The sequence below is a fragment of the Mustela erminea genome, chromosome 5 (assembly GCF_009829155.1).
Source record: "Mustela erminea isolate mMusErm1 chromosome 5, mMusErm1.Pri, whole genome shotgun sequence".
In the NCBI taxonomy this organism is placed as follows: domain Eukaryota; kingdom Metazoa; phylum Chordata; class Mammalia; order Carnivora; family Mustelidae; genus Mustela; species Mustela erminea.
This window is the reverse complement of record NC_045618.1, coordinates 116,801,689-116,823,444: the sequence shown is the minus strand read 5'-3', so window position 1 is coordinate 116,823,444 and position 21,756 is coordinate 116,801,689. Positions and strand designations below refer to the sequence as shown.

The following is a 21,756-nucleotide window of genomic DNA, read 5'->3' as shown; positions in this document are numbered from 1 at the left end:
CACTCACGGGTAGTTGGAGGGGCAGTCAGGGGATCAGGGGAACCCAGTAACAGGGTGGCTGAACAGAATGTGCTGTGAACCAAGGAGATGCGCCCCAAAGCCCTTCCTGATTGTTGGCCAGGATTCTCGGGAAGAGCACAAGGAGAAGAAGGAAAAACTCTGCATCCCTGCAGGGCACAGAGCCACAGTCCAGAAGGCCTCTGAGTCCCAAGCCAGAGCTGGACCCTCCTTCTTGCTGAAGGTCATTACCCCTTCAAGCAGAGCTTCTCGCCCTTGGCACTGTAGACCTCTGGGGCCCAGTACGTCTTTAGGATGCAGGGCTCTCCTGGGTATCATAGGCTGCTCGGCAGCATCCCTGGCCTTGGGGTCTGGAGCACCCCCGTTCTAATGTGACCCCCAAACAGCGACTCTGGTCATGACCCAGTGACTCCCGAAGGGAAACTTGGGCTGATGGTGAACTGCTGCCTGTAAGCACAGGAGCTCACCTGATCATACTCCCCGGTGAGTTATTAACACGACAGCAAGCAGAAATTGGCGTTCTAGAAGCCTGGTGAAATTCCATCAGCTCTCTACCAGCGAGGCAGTTAGAGGTGAATCCCGGAAGGCACAGGACTGTGACCCCTCAGTTCCCATCTCATAACTCAGACCAGAGAAGACTCTCCTGTGGGCCAGGATTCTAATAATTAAATTATCAATATGAAAAACAACTTCCGGCACAAAATCTTGCTCCAGGAACCTTTAAGTTGTGTCTCAGGCTTATAAAGGTTTAGGGCGAAGCTTTCTTTCTCCAAAATAGATTCTTTTGGTGCAGGGAGGGGACAGGAACCTTGCAACAAATAACCAAGAGAGCCTCCAAACACAGAGCTGGAAGGGGGAGGAATAGATTTTTTTAGCAGGCATTTTCCAGGGAGCATGTGGGAGCCCTCTGGGTACATCTTCGTAAAGAATTCTCACCAAAATCCCATAGCGTGTTGTGTGATCTGTGTCACATCATGCATGACTAGAGATCGGGTTCAGAGAGGTATAGAGGTTAGCCCGGGGTCACACAGCTGAAGCTCATGGTCTGGGTCTGACTGTATGTGTTACCAACCCCTCCAGCCTGTTTATTTCACGGATGGAAAAACTGAGGCCACTTGAGAAAGCAGAACAGAGATGTCAGTAACAGCTCACTTTTCTGTAGCACTTTTCAGGTCTGGGACACATTTGTATTTTCTCATCTTATTTTCTTGAAAACCCTGGAAGGCCATCAGGGCTGGTGTTGCTGGCCCCATTTTGTAGATGTAGGAACAGAGTGTGGCCAGGAAGCTGGCCACAAGGCACAGGGTTCTCTGGAAAAGCAAGCAAGGACAAGTTGTGAGCCGAAGGGGCACCCTTTGGACAGACATTATCGGGCACCCCAGGGCTGTCTGGGGGTCTTGGAGGACGTGGGAGGAGAGGCTGGCCTGGTGTGTGCAGGAGAGGTGTGACATGGGGATCCCACCAGAGCAATGCTCGATTGCACCCCTCAGGGGTGCCCCAGCACAACAAGAGGGTGCCCCAGTGCCCTAAGATTGCCCCAGCTCCCTAAGAGGGTGCTGCCTGCATTGACTCAGGCAGCAGAAGAGAGGGGCTGCTGAATTCAACACAGAGTTCTCCTTTCAAAACCTCTTTCACGCTGTTTCTCTTACTCCCATCTTTCTGATCCCCACGAGAATCCAGAAAAATCAGATCTTATTACCTGGCGAGGTAGCACCCAAGGAATAGAGTGGTTAGTAAGAGGGCTTAAGTGAGTGAATGAATGAATGAACTTAAAAGAATGATCAGGTGGGCCTTGGCCGAGCTGTTCTGGGGCCACTCACTGGGGGCACTTTCCACTGGGGTGTGTAGTTCGAGTTCTGGAAATGTTAGGACACAGCCCAGACTGCTGATCTCAGCAAAACGGGGTTGATTACCCTCTCGGGTACCTGTGTCTGGTGTGACTCCACTCCTCTCGTGGCCATTCCTCATCCTCAGGGACAGGAGGAGAGCAGACAGGACGAGTGATGAAATTCTAACTCCTTTCCCAGAAGCGCTCACCCCGAGCCACATCTTGAGGCAACACAGTGAAAATCTAGAAGTCAACCTAAGCCCCTGTGTGGGCCAAAGGAACTTACCGATCGTGTCCCCCTTGTGAAGCTACATGGAAAATGTTTATGTTAGCCCCAAGCCTTAGAGAGATGTCTTTGGGCCCCCGAGAAACTGGTGTGTTTTCTTCTCATGGTCAATGAGAAGCAGGTAACTGATTGTGCTTTCCCCTTCACTTTGGCCACCAGGAAGCTCAACCCAAATTTGAGGCACTAAAGGCGCACTTGCATGGGTCCTTGCTCATTCACATCTCTGTTTTTCCTGTGGCTTACAGTTCTTCTGGTAATTTCGAGTTCTCCTGACATTTACATTTTTATTCAGATTTTACTGTTTGATCCTATGTTTGCCGACAGTCACCCAACTCCTTTGTAAAACGTGTCAAGTAGGAATACACCTTTGACAGAACTTTAATTGCTTGGCATGTATTTGGACCGATTATTAATCTCACCCAAGACAGAAAGGGCAGCAGCCATGGTATGGATCTTTCTATAGTTCTCCTGTCACCTCCAGCTGAGTCTGGGGGCTCTGTATGGCCATTGCCCACTGTGCAAAGCTGCTCAGCCAAGCTTTCCTTCTCCCCACTGTACTCAGAGGTATGCCAAGATGCCCACTGAGGGACTCCAGCAGATTCTGTCCTTGTAGAAATTCTTCCCCTCCGTGGCCAGCCTTTGCCTTTGCATTGCCAAACAGTCAGTCTCCAGGGCCAGCCCAGAACCACGGTGGGAAGGCATCCCGCAGGCCCTCCGTCCTTCCCTCCTCTCTGCTCCAAGGCATCTGTTACCGTCAGATGCTCTGAGCCATGTGACCGTTTTCCACAAAAGCAGAAGTGATGGGTTATTCCTTTTCCTTTTTTTTTTTTTAAGATTTTATTCATTTATTTGAGAGAATAAGAGAGAGAGAGAGCACGAGCAGGGGGCGGGGAGACGGAGAAGCAGGCTCCCCACTGAGCCCGACACAGGGCTCTATCTAAGGACCCCAGGATCGTGACCTGAGCAGAAGGCAGATGCTTAACTGACCGAGCCACCCAGGTGCCCTGTGTTGGGTTATTCCTTTCAGAGGTATTTACATTTTAAAAGAACGCCCTCTGGAAAGGGCCCTACTGAACCCAGTGGAGTGAAGGCTGAATGGTAGAATTTCCAACCACATAGTACTGGTGAAGGAAGGGCTTTCTGTTTAGCAGTTGGAAGGGGAGATGTGCGGTGAAAAGGGACAAGGAAACCTTTCAGAATACATCATTACTAGAGAGACAGCTGTTTCTGGGTGGCTCCCAGAATAAGTGTGATATGGTGAATAAGTGTGATATGAACTTGACTGTTGAATAAGCAGCAAGGAGAGGAAGGGACGCCTGGCTGGCTCTGTCGCTGGAGCGTGCGATGCTTGATCTCAGGGTGGTAAGTTCGAGCCCCACGTTGGGTGTTGAGATTACTTAAAAATAAAATCTTTAAAAATGAAAAAATTAAGCAGCAAAGGGCGTTGAGGGGAAAGAGCTGGGCAAGAGGGAGGGGCTGGCTCCTGCCCACTCCAGGGGAGGGTGTCTCTCTCGGTTCCTTCTTCCTAAACCTGGACCGTGTCTCGGACCTCCCTGAGATGGCTGATCCCAGGTCGCCCCTGTCCTGAGTCCTGAGAAAGCAGTAAGGTTCCTCTTCCAGGGGTAACCGCCACTGCCCCAGTAAACCACTGCTCTTCCTCCGGCCGGGGAACAGCTCACACTGAGACCGTCATGCTCACCACCTTCTGCGTCCTTTCTCCTCCCAGGGAAGCCCTACGGGGCAGACGACTTCTTGCCCGTGCTCATGTACGTGCTGGCCCGCAGCAACCTCACGGAGATGCTCCTCAACGTGGAGTACATGATGGAGCTCATGGACCCCGCCCTGCAGCTGGGGGAGGGTGAGTCGCCAGCCCTGGCCAGGCCCTGGGCCACCGGGCTGGCCACCGAGCCTGACACATACCACCGGCCTCAGCCAAGGCCAGGGTGCCCTACACAGCCCAATAAACCCTTCTCAGATGCCAGATTCCACAGAGCCGTGGGGAAAAGACACGGGCCCCATGTAGGTGCTGTTCTTGCGGGGGGTCACAGACAAGCAGAGGAGCTGGGCCTGTCAAGAGATCTGTCACCACTTCTTGACAAATGTTGGAATGATGGGAAGCCCAGAGCGTATGGGAGCCCCTTGCCCAGGCTGTGCAGTCAGGGAAGGCTTCCAGGAGGAGGTGATACCTGAGCTGAGCATTGAAGGGTGGATAGGAGCTAGACAGTTAAAGTGGGAAAGGCATTCTTCACAGAGAGAAAGGGAACAGCACAAAAGGTTAAGCCTGAAGCAGTGGGTAGACCCATGGAAAGGAGTCTGAGCAGGAAATAATGATCAGTTCTTAGACAGGGGTGGCCCTGGGAGCTGTTGGTCCCTTGCTCCTTCAGCCCTGGCCAGGCCCCCCTGTCCGTGAGAGAAGCTTAATGCTATGGACAAGGAGCCCTGCACTCCCCAGTCGGATGATGGCAGAGTGGTTTGCTCCACCCCACGCTCAGTTTCCCTTCCCCTTTCGCCCTTCCCACCACTTCCCCCCACCCACTTAGCCTTGGCCACTCCTCCACCGGGAATCCCTGAGGTACGGCCCACCCAGACCTCAGCTCTGAGGAAGCCCCGAGATGTCCTGTGAGATGTCCGCCCCAAAGGGCAGAGTGAAACTCTCAGAGCCTGAGTGTCCCCTTTGGGCCCTGTGGTTCTTGAGATAAGCTGGTCTTCTTTGCATCTTGTTTGCAGTTTTAGGGTGATAGTGTGAAGAGTGTGGTTCTGTGAGTTCTTGGAAACTCAGGGGAGCGTGGAAAGCCTTGAAACTGGCTGTCACGTAGAACTTGGACAAGGGCTCTGGGACCTCTAGAACTATGTATTTCTCCTCGTTAGTTAAAAATTGTCTGCAGCTGGAACAACTTGTTTTCCAGAGAATGTAGGATTTCAGTGGAAACCAGGCTTCTTTCAGTAGGGCTGATCTGTTGCCCAGGGTATCCATCCATCCATCCCTAACCACCCATCACCCACCACCCATCTCTCTCCATCCATGCACCCACCCACCCACACAGCCACATAGCTACTCACCCATCTGTCCATCCACCCACCCATTCATCCATCCATTCAGCACCTCCTCGGTGAGTCCCTACTATGTGCCAGGCTCTTGGGCTCTGGTGCAAGACGGGGCAGTCAAGGCTCATAGTCTCGTGAGAATGAATGGATGCTTCATTCTGAACCCCACACTTTGGAGCCTCTACGTCAGGCCTTCATGAGACTTCCTCCTTGATTTATCTGGCCCTGAGCATGCATAGGAAGGCACCACAAGGCTGAAGGGGTGGGCACAGACCTCCAGACAACACTGATCTGTCTTTCACGAAGGGGAACAAATAGAAGGGAACGGGAGGTAGGGAGGGTCAGGGGGCTGTGAGCAGAATTGGCTTCCTGCCCCAAACCTGGAGTACCCCGGTTCTTAGGACTAGCCCTTGAGTAGTATAGCAGTCCGTCCAGAGCTCTCAGCGGGAATATTAGCTGCTATCTTCTGGCTACCTAATTACATAGAACCTCTAAAGGGTAAAACTTCTACGTGTCAAAAATTACCATAATAGAATAAGATACTAACAGTAAACTAGGGGAAGGTGTTCTACAAACTAGCACACCAAAAATTAATAGCCTTAATATGTAAAAGGCTCTTACAAATCAATAAGAAAAGCACTTAGACTCAGCAGTTACCTGGGAAAAGGCCGTATACTCATTCATTCAACAGATATTGACTGAGTTTCTAATTTACACCAGGTGACAACAGGTCTTACGAAATTTTATTCCAGTTGGTGGAGGGAGGATGTCAGACTTCAAATATTTAAATTAAACAAATAAACCAAAGAAAACATTTCTCATCTGACGCATCTGATGGATATGGAGAAGAAATGAAGGAGGCTAGTGGGATAGCGCAATGGGGCAGGATATGGCTCAGATGACCACGGAAGGCCCAGAGCAGAGAGCAGAGAGCACTTTTTATTTCCCGATTTTCAATTTTTCCACAGTGGGCACTGCTGCTGGTCTCCCTGGGAAGAAATCACTAACAAATCCTGTTAAAGGACTGGTCCCAAGCCCCATAGATTGTTGTAGGTTCTCAGAGACAATGTCTCCAAAAGTCCTTTGAGGGATGGAGTGAGACTATGGAGCTCTGCCATGCTCCAAGCTGGCTCATTCTCCAGCGGTGGTCAGCCACGCCCTGGTCACAGTGACTCCATCCTCAGCCTGAGTCCTTGTGGCCAGATGGGGCTGCAGGCCAACTACAGTGCTGAGCAGGGACAGGGCAGGGACATCCTTGGCCCAACAACCCTTTCCTTATGGACTTGGACTTCCCACCACCATACTGCCATGGCCTCTCGGGATCTTCTGTTCCGAAGCCCACACAGGGTTTGGGTGAGAAAGCCAAGGTCCTTAAGGCAGGAGTGCTGGTCTAGCTGGGCTATGTTGAGCGTTTTTGAGACAAGCCAAGTTCAAGTAAACAAGGAAAAGTTTTAGCTCACAGTTTCTGACCCAAGTCTGCCTGAATACACTACAGCCTCTTTCAAACTGAAGGAGTCTGTCTCTGGCCCCACGGGAAGATTTCTAAGGACTCCAGGAGGTGTTTACTAGGAGTAAAGATGCAGGTGGGCTGTGTCTTTTTTTTTTTTTTTTAAGATTTTATTTATTTATTTGACAGACAGAGATCATAAGTAGGCAGAGAGGCAGGCAGAGATAGAGAGGAGGAAGCAGGCTCCCCACTGAGCAGAGAGCCCCATGCTGAACTCCACCCCAGGACCCTGGGGTCATGACCTGAGCCTAAGGCAGTAGCTTTAACCCAAGGCACTGCCTGTGGCTCCTCCCAGCAGCCCTGTACCGCCCCCAAGTGGTGACAGACCCTGCCCGTGGCAGCTGAGGTCCCCAGGACACACTTGTCACTCAGCACAAACCAGGAGGCCTCCCTGCACCTCTCTCTGTTCCTGCCTTGAGAGCCAAAGTGGGAAGTCACAGCACCCAGGACAGGCCCTGGCTTACAGGTGTTGGCCGCCTGGTAGTGAGATGGTGTGGGGGTCTCCAGCTGGGGCAGGGGCTTCAACCCGTCAAGTCTGACAGCTGGCAGGCTTCCATCTAGAAGTATCTGGGCCTAGGGGCAGAGGGACAGAGACCAGCCAGGGCTGGAGGGCAGTGTCCCCAGCTTTGCCTTCTGTCCTAGCTGGCGGGTGGCACACAGGTGCTCCATCCCCAAAGCCCCCGAGGCTCCAGTAAGAAGAAGAGGCTGCCTGGAGGGGAAGAGGAGACAGAGCGCTTGCCCTTGGTGCTCTGAGGAGATCAGAGATGCCTGGAGCAAAGGCTGGCCCTTACTTCCCTGTAAGAAAGGACACAGGTGGATGAAAAGAGAGTTTTGCAGGCTGGATTTCCATCCCGGTTTTGCCTCTGATTGGCTGAAGACCTTGGACATGTCACTTCTCTGGCATGGGAAAGTGCACATGCCGGGGTAGACTTGGGGTTTTCAAACTCTGGGCACCCCAGCATTCTCCATTCAGTGAAAGGCTTGCCAGTCTGATTCTGTGCCCTCTGAGACCCGTGTTCTTTCAGCTCGTTCTGGGTGCTGCTAATTTGGTAAAAGACCAGTGATTGGGTCCTAATTTCTTTGCAGCAGACTTATCAGGCATGGGAGATCAGGGACTTCCTATAACAAGTAGAAGTGGTCTGAATGCTGGGCGGATGGGACCCAGGCTCCCGTCTAGCCTCTCTCTGCAGCTCCCACTGCTCTAGGCACTCAAGGTCAGATGGGAGACCCGGGTAGCTCTGGGCACCTGGCTGGAGCCTGCTCAAAATCCAGACCTCTCCTAGAAGCACCCTCCTGGACATCTTTGCCCACGTCCCCTCTGCACTCTGGCTGACGGCTGGCCATGCTTTACAAATATCTTAATAGGGGTCCTGAGTTTTCTCCATCAAAGGACAACACTCCCCTAAGGGAACAACCAGCTCCCAAAATCATGGTGGGGGGTCGCCTGCCACCTAGTGGTCCTGGTGGGTACTGCAGGGCATGGCCCCAAGTCAAAGGGAAGCTGGCCACAAGAGGGTGAGATTCCCACCCTGCCATGCCCTGCCCCCCTCATCTTTCTGCCTTAGGTCCCCTAACCACCTGCGTTATTGACACCTTAAAGCCGTGCACTTGATAGTATTCATCTCACTTACTTTTCACAGCATCCTGGGAAAAGTAAATGAGGAAACAGGCATAGAGACGACAGTAACTCCCCAGAGATCCCACGCCTGGGAGGCACGTCAGGTCTGGCAGCCCCAGGGAAGGGTTTGGGCATAATTGGCTTTAAGCTAGACTGGAAGGGGAGACACATGAGTGGTTTTGTGGCTGGCTCTTCTCTGATAAGGGATACCAACCCAGGTTCTAGGTTAGCTTTGACATGAACATCACACCTTCCCCAGCCAGGCTGTGAACTTTTTTCCCATACTGGTGTGGAATTTGTAGGCATCCAATGTAACAGGAATGCTTGGGGCTGCGGATAACTCACGATGTAACTAATAATGGTTTAAAAGTCGGGGAGGGGGCGCCTGAGTGGCTCAGTGGGTTAGGCCTCTGCCTTCGGCTCGGGTCGTGGTCTCGGGGTCTTGGGATCGAGCCCTGCATCGGGCTCTCTGCTCGGCAGGGAGCCTGCTTCCCTCTCTCTATCTACCTGCATCTCTGTCTACTTGTGATCTCTGTCAAATAAATAAATAAAATCTTAAATAATAAATAATAAAAGTCAGGGAGGGGGACACCTGGGTGGCTCAGGCAGTTAGGCATCTGCCTTCAGCTCAGGTCATGATCTCGGGGTCCTGGGATGGAGTCCCACATCGGGCTCCCAACTCAGCAGGAAGTCTGCTTCTCCCTCTCCCTGTGTGATCTTTCTCACTCTCATTCTGTCTCTAATAAATAAATAAAATTTTTTTTAAAAAGAAAAGAAATCATAGGAGAAGCAACTGATGATGATGACAGCTTTTAGTCCTGTCATCAGGAAATCCGGGACGCACCTCTTTCCATTGTTCTGTAGGATGTGAGTCTTTGTGCCTGTCACCTCCGATCTGCAGACAGCACTGTGCCCCCGGCTCACCTCTGTGTTCCAGGCAGGAGGAAGGAGGACAGGCAAAACCCAAGACCATAGCAACCCTTTCAAAAGACTTTCCTCGAAGGTCCTCCCACCGCCAAGGATTTCCACTTACGTCTAAGTAACCAGAATGGGGTCCCCTGCCCTCTACTCCGAGCTGCAAGAGAGTCTGGGAAGTGAGCATTTTTAGTTAATTGTTCCTTCCCTCCCAAAAGTTGAGTTCAGTTATTCAGACAAAAAGAGAAGATGGGATTTGCTTTAGTCACTACGAGAATCAGCCTCATGTCAGAAATCCATGTCCTGGGGGTGCCTGGGGGGCTCAGTCGGTTAAGCGTCCAACTCCTGATTTCAGCTCAGGTCACAATCTCAGGGTTGTAAGATCAAACTCCTCGTCCAGCTCTGTGCTCAATGCGGAGTCTACTTACCCCTCTCCTTCCCACTCTGTCCTCCCCCCCTTGCAAATGAACAAATAAATAAAAAACCAAGAGGAGAAATTCTTGTCCCAGCCCCTAAAGGGCTTGGGAGGGAGCCCTGGGAAGTGGGAAGGAGGCCCGTGGAAGAGCCACATGACCTTGACCAAGCCACCCTCTATCTCTCTAAAGTGACAGGGCTCAGCGAGGTCCGTGGTTTGCAAACCTTTTTACTCAAATCCCTAGCAAGCTAAAAAGAGTGAAATTCTAAGCATCTATGTAAATGATTGTCTTTTATCTTAAAACCTCATGTAAATTTTGCTGGCTGAAGTATCTCAACTCTTAAATTACCTTTGGAAACACTTGTGAATTAACTTGAGAAGTGGAAAGGAACAGAGAAATGAAGAATTTGAATTTTTTACTTCCCTTAAATCTTTAAAAATCGTGTGTAAAAGTCTAACCATAACTAAAATTTTTCTACATCTCTTGAAAAGTATTTTTTGGACGAGGACATATATGTGTGTGTCTGTCTAGACACACACACCCAGACATACACACCCGCATATCACTTTCTGGTGAGAAGTCTCCCAGCCACCCCTTTCCCGAACCCAAAAGACATCCACGATTATCAGTTTGTCGTGTGTCCTTTAAACTTTAAAACATTGCAGGGGCGCTTGGGTGTGGGTTAAAGCCTCTGCCTTCAGCTCAGGTCATGATCTCAGGGTCCTGGGATCAAGCCCCGCATCCCATCGGGCTCTCTTCAGCAGGGAGCCTGCTTCCTCCTCTCTCTCTCTCTGCCTGCTTCTATGCCTACTTGTGATCTCTGTCTGTCAAATAGATAAATAAAATCTTTAAAAAAATTTTTTAAAAACATTTCAAAATTCATTTAAAAAATAAGTTCCATCCTGAAGGGGAGCCAAAGACCATCTTTGGAGGGGGGCGGTGCTGGACCTCAGGAAGCTTGTGCACTCAGGGGCACAGGTGACCTAGGAGTAGGCGTGCCCAGGCAGCGGTAGTGGGTGGAGCTTGGAGGAAGACAGCGGTGGTGGGTGGAGCCTGGAGAGGCTAGCGAGGTGGTCCCAGCTCAGCTTCCCCACCCTGTCTCCGCAGGGTCCTACTACCTGACCACCACTTACGGGGCCCTGGAGCACATCAAGAACTACGACAAGATCACGGTGACCCGGCAGCTGAGCTTGGAGGTGCAAGACTCCATCCACCGCTGGGAGCGCCGGCGCACGCTCAACAAGGCCCGAGCCTCGCGCTCCTCGGTGCAGGTGATGCGTGGGAAGCGTGGGCTGGCAGGGGGGCAGGGGACGGCGGGCAGTGTGGCAGACACCAGTCCCATGGCCCCCCAGCTCAGCGAGCCTGACACCGTCTAGATGCGGGGGCATAGTTTTAGAAGAGTATCACAGCACCATCCGTGTTTGAGTTGAGCAGACAAGACCTGAAGGGGGCATGGAGAGGGAATGAGAATTTTATCCACTCTCCCTAGTGCCCGCCATGCCCGGAGATATGGACCTAGTCTTGCCAGTTCCCCGTTGGGGAGCCCATGGGCAGACCTGCAGCCTTTCTTCTTTTGTCCCTGGACAAATGTAGCAGCTGCCCGGGTCCCCTGCCCTTAGCCTGTCTCTCCAATCCAGCCACTGTTCTCCCCAGCTCTCCCTAGACACACTCAGTATTCAACCGTGCATGGCCAGGACTCTTGCCTCCTACACTGTCATCTTCCCCCACACCCCTGCACGGTATTCAGCCACCCAGAATGAGCTGAGCTCAAGTCCCTGGTGCTCAGCCTCTGCCAACACTCGTCAGTTTCCCTTCCTCCACTGGCTTGGAACCACCTCCCCACCTGTCCTCCCCTCCTGCGGCCCAGGTTAGATGCCCTCCTCTGTGCTTCTTGTGGCTGCTTCCCGCCGCCCCCCACCCCCCGCCGCAGATAGCACGTATCACACTGTATCACGACTGTCTAAATTTGAAGCTGTTGCTCTGAAAGGGAGGGCCCATGGCTCACGTGTCACACCCAGGGCCTGGGACAGAATGAGACTGAGCTGTGTGCAGAATGGACAGAGTTAAAACATCGAGCCAGGCAGCAAGCCATAGCTATAAATAGCTCTTCAGTCTCACTCCCTTGGCACCCAGAACACACTGGACCTGAACCCCACACATGGCTTTCAGGGTGACCTGTCTATAACAGGCAGAACCCAGGTCTGGGAGGCGAACAGCTGAAGTTCTGTACCTACCTCTGTACTAACTTGCTGTGTGACCCTGAGCCATCTCTGTCCCTCTCTGGAACTCAGTTTTACCATCAGCACAGGTGGACTGGGTACCAGATGAGCTCTGCCTCCCCAATACATGTTCTAGGCTACCGAGATGAGGTCTCCCCTCCTCTAATCAGTGGTGTCTTGATAATGTTAATAACTGGTTGTCTGGGGAGAAAAAAAGAAGCTCGATCCCTTGTCAATTTCCGTGGTGGAAATAACTCCCACCCCGGCCAATTTCAAGCTACCAACATAGCATCGCTGAAGTTGAGATTAGGAAGAGATAGACCCGATTGGCTTTCTTGGGCTGGTTAGGAGCAGCCTCCAGCCCACCACCACTCCCCATCCTCTCCTGAGACGCACGTCTCTCCACTGTGACAACATGAGCACTCTTGATCCAAGCCTGACCACCGGACTCCTTACTTCTTGCTTCTACTTTGTATGTTCCCAATGCTAAGCCAAGCAGAGCATCAGTGCCCGTCACTGAGGAGGTCAGACTTATGGAGAGGCCTGGGATGGGGGACGAGGAACCCCCTCAGTGCGATCTCTGGGGTCTGGGGAGGACACCACTCTGTAGCTATAATTATAATCACTCTGAAGTGGTGATTGTGGCCATCCTCATGCTCAACATGGCCCCAGACAGCTGTGCTGTTACCAGCCTTCCACAAGGGTGCAGCCCCGCGCACACGGCCTCCCACCCGCCTTCAAGGTGCGACAAGGACTTCAAAGGCACTGCGTTACTCTGTCGGCTTCCTCACAGCCAAGGTGTAAGGACTCGCATTATCCCAGTTTACAGTTGAGGAAGTGGAGGCTCAGGGAGTTCAGGATCACACAGGGGGAGCAGATTAAAGCCAGGCAAGAACTCGATGACCCCACCTTCCGCCAGACGGCCCTCCCTCTGGAGCTGGTGGAGGAAGGTGGAGATGCTGTTCAGGTTTGCGCTAGTGTTCCCAGACCCAACCCCGCAGGCATCGCCTCGCCCCTGCCCGCCTAGTTCCTGCAGTTCCCCTCTCCATCCACCCTAAACCCTCCTTCAGGCCCAGCGCCCCTTCCCCTTTCTCTACGCCTCTCGCCCCTCCTCCTTGGAGCCCCCACTGCCATCCCCAAGCTTCTCCAGCCTCGAGGGCCGAACAGGTTCCGTCAGCCTTAGCACCGTGGGCTGCTGGGCCTGGGGTCTGCACATTCGATTTTACTTATGCAGCCTCAGTGCCTCAGCCCTGGGCCTGGGGTCGGGACGCGAGGTTGGGGAACGTGGGGAGGAATTGTTGAGGAAGTGGGTGACGCTGAATAATGACGGCGAGGCCGCCGGCTGGCCACCAGGCGAGGTCTCGCTCCTCATCGCTGAGACGCATCCCTGCAGATTCACCCGGCCAGGTCCGCGCGTCTGGAGGCGAGGCTCAGAGACAGAAGGACGGGGGCCGTGGGTCACACAGCGGGGTCAGCCGCAGCGTCCCCGACTGCCAACCCCACGACTGCTCCCGCAGTCCTCCTCTGTGCATAGAGAAGAGCCGGGGCCCAGAGAGGGCAATGGACTTGTCCAAGGCCACTCGTCTCCAGCACCCTGTGCCAGCTTCCCAGGGTCGGGTGCGGGAGAGACGCACCCCTGGGGTCCCTGGGCCCCGCGGGTGACGCCAGCCCCCTCCGCCCCGCCCCGCAGGACTTCATCTGCGTGTCGTACCTGGAGCCCGATCGACAGTCGCGGACGCTGGCGTCGCGGGCCGACACGCCGGCCGAGGCGCTGTGCGCGCAGTGCGCCGAGAAGTTCGAGGTGCTGCAGCCGCAGGACCACCGGCTCTTCGTGCTGGTGGACGGGCGCTGCTTCCAGCTGGCCGACGAGGCGCTGCCCCACCGCATCAAGGGCTACCTGCTGCGGAGCGAGCCCAAGCGTGACTTCCACTTCGTGTACCGGCCCCTCGACGGCGGCGGCGGCGGCCCGCCCTGCCTCGTGGTTCGGGAGCCCAACTTCCTGTGAGGCCCGGCGTCCCCGGCCCCTGGGGGGCAGCGTGTAAAGACTGGCCGGCGGGAAAGGGGGCGAACCCGGCTCCCCCGCCCCCCGCCCCACCCCGCCAGCGCTCGCCTGCGGGGGAGGGGGGGGCTCCTCCATCTGAACACACACTCCCAGGGGGGATGAGATGGATGGGATGCCCAGGTGTCACGCTTGCTTGCAGCATCCTGAGTGTGCCTAGACCAACACGGCTGAAGAGTTGAGCCTATGAAGCATGAAGGCCGAGTGTTTCATGAAGAAGAGACAGAGCACGGAGAGGCCAAGTTCTTCCTTAGACAGGAAATGAGACTCAGAGAGGGGAGGGACTCTCCCGCGAGCCGCAGCAAACAGAGCCGCGCCTGACCCTGTCCCTTCTGTTGCTCCCCCGTGCCCCCCACTCCGTGGTTCCCTGGGAGGGCGTACTTTCCCCCAGGACTGTCCTTCGGAGGGGCGGCCTGGCCGCAGCTGCCCAGCGTGCCCCCTGGGGTGGAGCTGGCCTGTTTGGGACCCTCCCAGCATCTCAGGAGCATCTCTCAGGGTGTGTGTTGAGACAAGCCTCCCGTCCAGACACTGGAGACTGTCCTCAGCTGCCAGTGCCCATAGCTGCCCACCCTCCCTCCCTCCGCAGTTTCTGAGCCCCTCCTGCTCCAGGACCACCCAGCGAAGCCAGCTTGGCACCTGCTGGGACAAGCCCAGCTTCAGCCACTAGGGAACACTGATGGGGCCCTATCTTGGTGGACACACCCCCTGGGGCTGGGGCAGTGGGGCAAGGGATGCTGTGTGTGGGGAGAATTTAATAAAAGCCCTTTAAAAAATGTCCTCTCTTTTCCTCAAGAGGTTAGATCTCTGCTCATCTAGCCAGAAGCCCCCATGAATGCCTAACTCCCTTCCAAGGTGGGGCTCAGAAGGCCTCCTCCCCGCTTCTGCTGAGGGCCTTTTTTTTTTCTTAAAGATTTTATTTATTTGCCAGGGAGAGAGAGAGAGTACACGCAAGCAGGCAGAGAGGCAGGCAGAGGCAGCCAGAGAAGCAGGCTCCCCACCAAGCAAGGAGTCTGATGTGGGACTCGATCCCAGGACTCCGGGATCATGACCTGAGCAGAAGGCAGCTGCTTAACCACCTGAGCCACCCAGGCGTCCCTGAGGGCCCTGTCTTGACAGAATCTGTGTGTACTTTTAGTTCCTTTACTCACAGCCCCGGCTCCTGTCGGCCCCTCGGTCTGCACCACCCTTGGTTCCCATCATCCCCACCTCGGTGTCCTTTCAAGAATGCTCTCACACCTTCCTGCTTCTGCTGCTTATCCCAGGAATTCCATTCCCTGTAGTCATTGCGCAGTCAGACTCCTAGTCATCCTTCAGAGCCCATCTCCTCCAGGGAGCCTTCTCTGACCTCCTGAGTTGGCCGACAGTCCTTGGACACATTCCCACAGCGCCCTGAGCTCATCTCACAAGAGACCTCTCATCAAATTGCAGTTGTCGGTTGATGCTTCTGCCTTGTCCTCCAGATTCGGACCGTTCATGTCTGTGTTCTCAACATTGATTAAACACGTGTATGTGTCGAGTGCCTGTTAAGTGTCAGCACTCTTACAGGCCCTGGGAAACAGCAGAGAACAAAACAGGTTCAGATGGAGCCCCAATGAATGGCAAGGAGCAGGGCACCCAGGGCGGGGCGGCTGGACATTCAGGAATGAAACCCCTGGGCGTCAACCAGCTCCCTCAGCCAGTCAACAAACAGTTGTCGGACTCTGGCTCCGGGCCAGCCCTGTGTGAGTGGGAGGGCTGGCTTCAGGGCGCAGCCAGCTAGAAGGACTTCTGAGGCTGGGGCTTAGGATAGGTGAGCAAATACCTAGAAACTGAGGGTAGCCAGCCATGATCCCAGGTTGCCCTTCCCTCCGCCACTCCGCCCCCCCGCCCCCCAGTGATGCCACACTGTCCCCTTCCTGGGCTTCCAGGGCTCCCCACAGCCCTGCGCTGAGCTTGCTCTGCAGTCTGGTACCCCCAGCTATAAGGGCAGTGCCTACTGCCTCCCACGAGGCCAGAGATGGATGGGGGAAGTCAGAGGGGGCCTTTTGTCCCAGTGGAGCCCCCAGATTAGGGCAAGTTTGGGATCCAGATGATGGATCGGGCCCTGGGCCAGCCCTGGGGTTCCATGTCCAGCTCCCAGGAAGCAGGCAGAAAAAGCCAGGGGGCTGAACTGAGGGGCCACTCTAAGATCAGCCCGTGTGCCTGTGTGTGTGCGTGTGCGTGTGCGTCCGGCCTACCATCCTCAGGCCAACACAGGGATGCAGCCAGCGGAGGCCAGAAGGCAGGAGGGGTGGGGATACCTGCTTCCCCCCACCACCCCGCCTCTTCTGGATGTTTCTGCCCCTGGGAAGGTGGGACAGGGTGAGTACAGGCCTGTGGGCCTGACCCAGAGCCACAAAACAAGGAAACAGGGTTTCACAATCCCTGAGCCTGAGGAGGGCGTGGGGGGTGGGGGTGGGGGTTGTTGCTGCATTGCTACTGGTGAGGGATTCCCCTGCTTTATTTTATTTCATTGGCAGAACAGTCCGGTGAAGGAGGTGTTTACAGATGAAGACATCGGGGCTCAGAGAATGGGGGTGTATTAGCCCGCTGGGGTTGCCGTCCAGAAATACCACAGACAAGGGGAGGGGGCTTAAAGAGCAAATTTATTTCCTCGCAGTTCTGGAGTCTGGAAGTCTGAGACAGGGGTGTCACAGGATTGGTTTCCCATGGGCTCACAGCTGCCTCTCGCTGTGTTCTGGTATGGCCTTTTTTCCCCTCTGCCTGAGCATCCCCAATGTCTCTGTTTAAAAGGACCCCGTCCTCCTAGATCAGGGCCCCACCCTCCTGACCTCATTTAGCCTTAATCCCCTCTTTAAAGGCCCTGTGTCTCCAGGCGCAGTCACATTCTGAGGTACCAGGCATTAGAGCTTCAACATAGGAACTTCAGGGGACACACGATTCAGCTCATAACAGAGTTGGGGGACTTAACAAGGCTATGCACCAGTTAGAGGCCAAAGTGGGGTTTGAACTCAGGTCTGACCGACCCCATAATCTAAGGCTCTTTTTTTCCCATCCCCCACAGCATCCTTACTGACCTGCTTGTAGGAAACCAAGGTCTTGCCTACTTGGCCCCAGCTCTGTTGACCTTGCCGGCAGCCGGCCACAGCACACATCACAGGGCTGGCCTGGCAGACAGGGCCAAGATGTGGCTGAACCGGCCTGGCTTCTCTGTGGGCCCCGAGCAGGGGTCAGGAGTCCAGAGCTGGGCATTGGTGCATGGATGTGTGTGTCCAAGAGTGACGAGGACAAAGGCTGGGACATATGACAGGGGCTCATCTGTGTCTCCTCCCTGAGGTCTGTGCCCTCTGCGCTTGGCAGTCCGGCATCCTCTGCCCTCTGCTTTCACTAGCCTTCGGCCTGAGGCTGGAGCCGGGGCCAGTGGCTCATGAGAGAAGCCAGCAGCTTTCCGCAGAGAGACTGGGTCACGCCCTGGACCTTCTGCTCCCCCATCCCCGTGGCCTACCAGTGACAGCTGGGTGCGAGGTCCTGCCCATCAGGAAAAATCTCGTACCAGCCCTGAAGATACCTGGCCGGCTATGGCCTCATGACACCTTAATGCAGCGGGCCCACTTCGCCCTGGCTATGAGCACATTTCTCCTGGGGGCACAAGGGGGGGAGGGGGCAAGAGAGGCAGAGGGGTGTGGGGGAGCCGTCTAGGGTCAGCAGAAACACACCTGCCCATCCCCACTCGCAGACCAAGCAGGCATTCAGCTGGGCAGACCAAGGGTATGTCGGGAAGGCTGCCCACACTGCCAGTTGAGGTCACCAGGTCTGCTCTCTGCTGGCTGGGTTCCGGGACCGAGCCGCCCCAGGGTGGGGGCAGTGGAGAGCAGCTGTGGCAGGAGGCAGGCCCTTCCTTCACAGGCAGGCTACATGGAGCAGGGCTGAGGAGAAAAAGAGCCGACTCACAGCAGTGGTTTCCCCTTTCCCCCAGCTGTGACGCAACTTGCAGGGGGGAACATTCTTTTCGGAGGAAGGCTCTCCAGGAATCCTCTCTTTCAACCCAAGCACCCCGAAGCCAGAGGGGATCTGGGTTCCAAGTCAGGAAACCTGATCTGCAATGCGGGGCGGGAGGGGGGGCGGGGGCAGCCTCACTAGTAGGCGGGAGACCTGGGCTCCAGACCAGGGGGAAACCCTAGCAAGTCACAGAACATCTCCGCCTCCCTGTCCCCGCTCTGAAAAGACGTGTTTCTATTCTGATTTTCCAGACTGTGTGCAGGAACCACAAAAGCTCTTGGGTGGGGACAGGGAAGGGGAGCCTCAAATCTTTTTGAAAAGGTAAATAAATTCAGGGCTCGCACATATGGGCAGGGAGGTCGTTCACTGCCAAGGTTGCATGGCCAAGGTCTTAAGTGGACTGAAATCCAGTCTCGGCTCCGCTCCTCAAGGCTGCTCCCTGGCATGGGATCGTGTCCACCCAGAAGAAGGGACACCTTTTCCAAATCTATATGAAGGCATTCTTTGCTCTAGAGGGAGAGCAGGTAAAGTCCCATCTGGGGTTTGCTGAGCTCTGCACCTATTTTCAGCTTAGCGTGACCCGTGCAACTACAGCAGAAGCACAGGAGGTCAGGGGGCTTGAGGGAGTGGACGGTAACCGTGCGGATGAAGCAAAGAGGGCACCCTGGAACCTGAGAATGCCTGGAGTTTCCTGAGCTGGATTCTCGAAGGATAAGGAGTCTGCCAAGAGCGGAAGGGAACAGAACACCTGCAAGATGGCCTGGAGTTGGTCCTTGGGCCCTTGTGTGTCTCATGTCTGGTGAAGAGTCATGGAGAACCTTTTATTCTAGCCGTCTGTGCAGGAATATCCAAATAGCTGTAGAAGGTAGAATTTTTCCCTCCTGGGAAGAGGGCAGATTTGTTTCTTCCTGACCAGTATAATGAAATAATATCTCTCATCTTAGAAGATTGTGTCTCCCATCAGAGCAAAAGCTGGGCAGGTTTGCGAGAAGCCTCTTTAAGAAGATTTAGATTTCCTTAAGCTTGAGTTTCCCCAGACCCCAGCATCCGCCTGGGCCCGCTGCCACCTCCCCCTCCGGGCCCCTGATGGACCAGGAGACCCCCAAGCAAATGTGAAGCTTATGCATCCCAAGGGTGTTGTGTCTTTCCCCGGGGTCTCAGATCTCCTGCAAGCGCCCACACTGTGGCAGGTGACCTTGTTGGCATGCTAGTGGGGTACGGATCTTAGACCCTGGCTGTTCTTGACAAGGAGGCTAAAGAAAGTGAAAAGTCTCAGAAAAAACAAATCGAAGTGTTCTGCATGCAGGGTAACCGGTCACTTCAAGGTGGCTTGAAGAGGTAGGCTGAACGAGAAATGAGAGATGAGACCGGGCCGGGAATGGTCCTGGCTGGCAGCTCACGGAGTCTGGAGAGTCTCCACTCACGTCGGATGGAACTGAATAGGGACCAGGCTGGAGGCAGGGGGTCTGCTGAGGCCTGCGCAGTGACCCGGGGGAGAGGAGGTGACGTCTGAATTGGGAGGGTTGAGGGATGGGCAGGGGAACCCTGAGAAGCATTGAGGGGCTAGAAGCGGCAGGATATGGTGGAGGGTGTTGAAGGAGGGCAAAGAATCCTAGGTGGGCTTCTGGATTTTCGTCTTGGGCACGGTGCCAGAGGGATGTGCCATCCGCTGGGGAGGCGCGGGGGCTGGAGGGGGACCGAAATGCCTCGGCCTCGGCAGAGCACAGTGGGATGAAGCCCATGAGACATGTCCACGCCCATGAGTTCAAAATGATCTTCATTTTTTTTTAAGATTTTATTTACTTATTGGACAGAGAGAGCACAAGCAGGGGCAGGGGCAGAAGGAGAGGGAGAAGCAGGCTCCCTGCTGAGCAGAAAGCACGATGAGGGGCTCAATCCCAGGACCCCAGGATGGTGACCTGAGCCGAAGGCAGACACTTAACTCACTGAGCCACCCAGCCGCCCCCAAAATGATTTTTAGAAAGCTATCTGAGTCACCTTTTGAGCAGGAAAGGGGACCAATTCAAAAACTAGGTAAATAAGAGGACAGATGAAGTCTTTTTCCTGCCGTTCCCGCATGAGCTATGCCAGGGGTAGAGCAGGCAAGGGAAATGTCTCCTTCTGAAGTTGCAGCTTATAAACGAGAACAAGCAGATAGAACCAGAATTTCACCTGTTTGTCGTCCCTCGAATTCACGGATACAGGCACCGAGCATCAACAACCACAATCAGAAAGGGGCGAAACTCCGCCAAGGCGCAGAGAGTGGAGAGCACAGCCCACTTCCAGCCCTGCCGAGAGGGGGGTCTGCTGGAGCCTCTGGGCCCAGCTGCTGATCGGTAAGTGCCCCGGGGGCAGAGGGACGTGCGGGCAGCACCACAGCCTGCAGTCAGCCAGACCCCGACTGAGAAACTGCAGGGACCAACAGCGCCCGCTCTTCAACAGAAACTGCGAAGAAGGGAGATGGGGAGGAAACCTGTAGGTTAAAGGAGCTGAAAAGACAACACCATTGTTTAAAAAAAACTATTTAAATTCAATTTAAAACATGGGGTATATTAGTTTCAGAGGCAGAGGTCAGGGTTTTATCAGTTGCATAGGAAACCCCGTGCTCATCACCTCACGTGCCCTCCTTCATGCCGGTCACCAGGTCACCCATCCCCCCACCCTCCCCTCCAGCAGCCCTGTTGGTTCCCCCTTAGTCAAGTGTCTTATGATTTTTCCCCCTCTGATTTCGTCTCGTTTTATTTTTCCCTCCCTTCCCTTATGTTCACCTGTTTTGTTTCTTAACTTCCACATCTGAGTGAAATCACGGTATTTTCTTTCTCTGACACTTCTCTTAGCATGATACTGTCTAGTTCCCTCGATGTCATTGAAATGGCAAGATTTCATTGACTCTGATGGCTGCGTCGTATTTCAGTGTATAGATAGACCACATTGGGAGCGCCTGGGGGGGCTCAGTCAGTGAGGCATCTGCCTTCAGCTCAGGTCGTGATCCCAGGGTCCTGCATCTCCCTCTCCCACTGCCCCTGCTTGTATTCCCCCTCTCGCTGTCAAATAAAATCTTTAAAAAAAAAAAAAAAAAGATATACCACATGTTCTTTATCCATTCATCTGCCAATGGACATCTGGGTTCTTCCCATAGTTTGGCTATTGTGGACACGGCCGCTGTAAACACCGGGGAGCAGGTGCCCCTTCGGGTCACTGTTTGTATCCTTGGGATAAATACCCAGTAGTGTGATTGCTGGGTCATAGGGAAGCTATGTGAGGAAACTGTGTGAGGAAACTCAGTACTCTTTTCCAGAGTGGCTACACCAGCTTGCCTTCCCACCAGCAGTTTAAGTTTCCCCTTCCTCCGCATCCTTGCCAACACCTGTTGTTTCCTGAGTTAATTTTAGCCATTCTGAGTAGTGTGAGGTAGTAACCCATTGTGGTTTTTGATGAAGTTCTAGAACCTAAGTGAGGTTCGGTGGGCTGAGGTCCGGAGCCGATGACCAAGAAAGAATTCTTGAGACATCTTTGGTGCAAAATGGTGGTTTATTAAAGCACAGGGACAGGACCCGTGGGCAGGAAGAGCTGCTGCTCCGGGTTTTGAGGGATGGCAGGTTATATACCTTGCCGTTTGCGGGGGGGGGCGGTGTGAAGGGAAGGGAGATTCTTGGTGGGGTGTTATGATCCTGCTATCATTTACATTCCCTTCTACCTCAGCCTCCTCCAGTTTATGGTGGGGAGGGAGACATTAGGTCTTGAGGAACTGAAAGTTATTTGCCTCTGGAAATTTGTGCTATTGATAAGGTAACCTCCCTGTTTGTAGATCTCTAGGACATCTGTAGAGCAAGGGAGATTCCTGTTCTGCAGGATTGTGATCTCTGC

At 54.2% G+C, this 21,756-nt stretch overlaps 1 protein-coding gene and 1 long non-coding RNA gene across 4 annotated transcripts in view; one reads left to right on the top strand and one right to left on the bottom strand.

The window, feature by feature from the left end:
* The window catches only part of RIN3 (Ras and Rab interactor 3), a 114,016-nt gene extending 99,339 nt beyond the window's left edge, over positions 1-14,677 (top strand). For 2 of the 3 annotated variants that reach the window (XM_032344622.1, XM_032344626.1), the window contains 3 exons: positions 3,859-3,990; positions 10,741-10,904; positions 13,543-14,677. In XM_032344622.1, coding sequence (XP_032200513.1) covers positions 3,859-3,990; positions 10,741-10,904; positions 13,543-13,857 — 611 coding nt within the window. In that variant the 3' untranslated portion in view covers positions 13,858-14,677. The remainder of the gene's footprint in view (positions 1-3,858; positions 3,991-10,740; positions 10,905-13,542) is intronic. The other variant, XM_032344623.1, reaches the window with a different exon arrangement.
* On the bottom strand, positions 8,912-21,325 carry LOC116591605. The gene is made up of 3 exons (XR_004286065.1): positions 21,257-21,325; positions 11,344-11,351; positions 8,912-8,923 (listed from the first exon to the last, which is right to left on the bottom strand). It is a non-coding gene; the product is annotated as an uncharacterized LOC116591605 (long non-coding RNA).
* Positions 21,326-21,756: the final 431 nt, after the last annotated feature.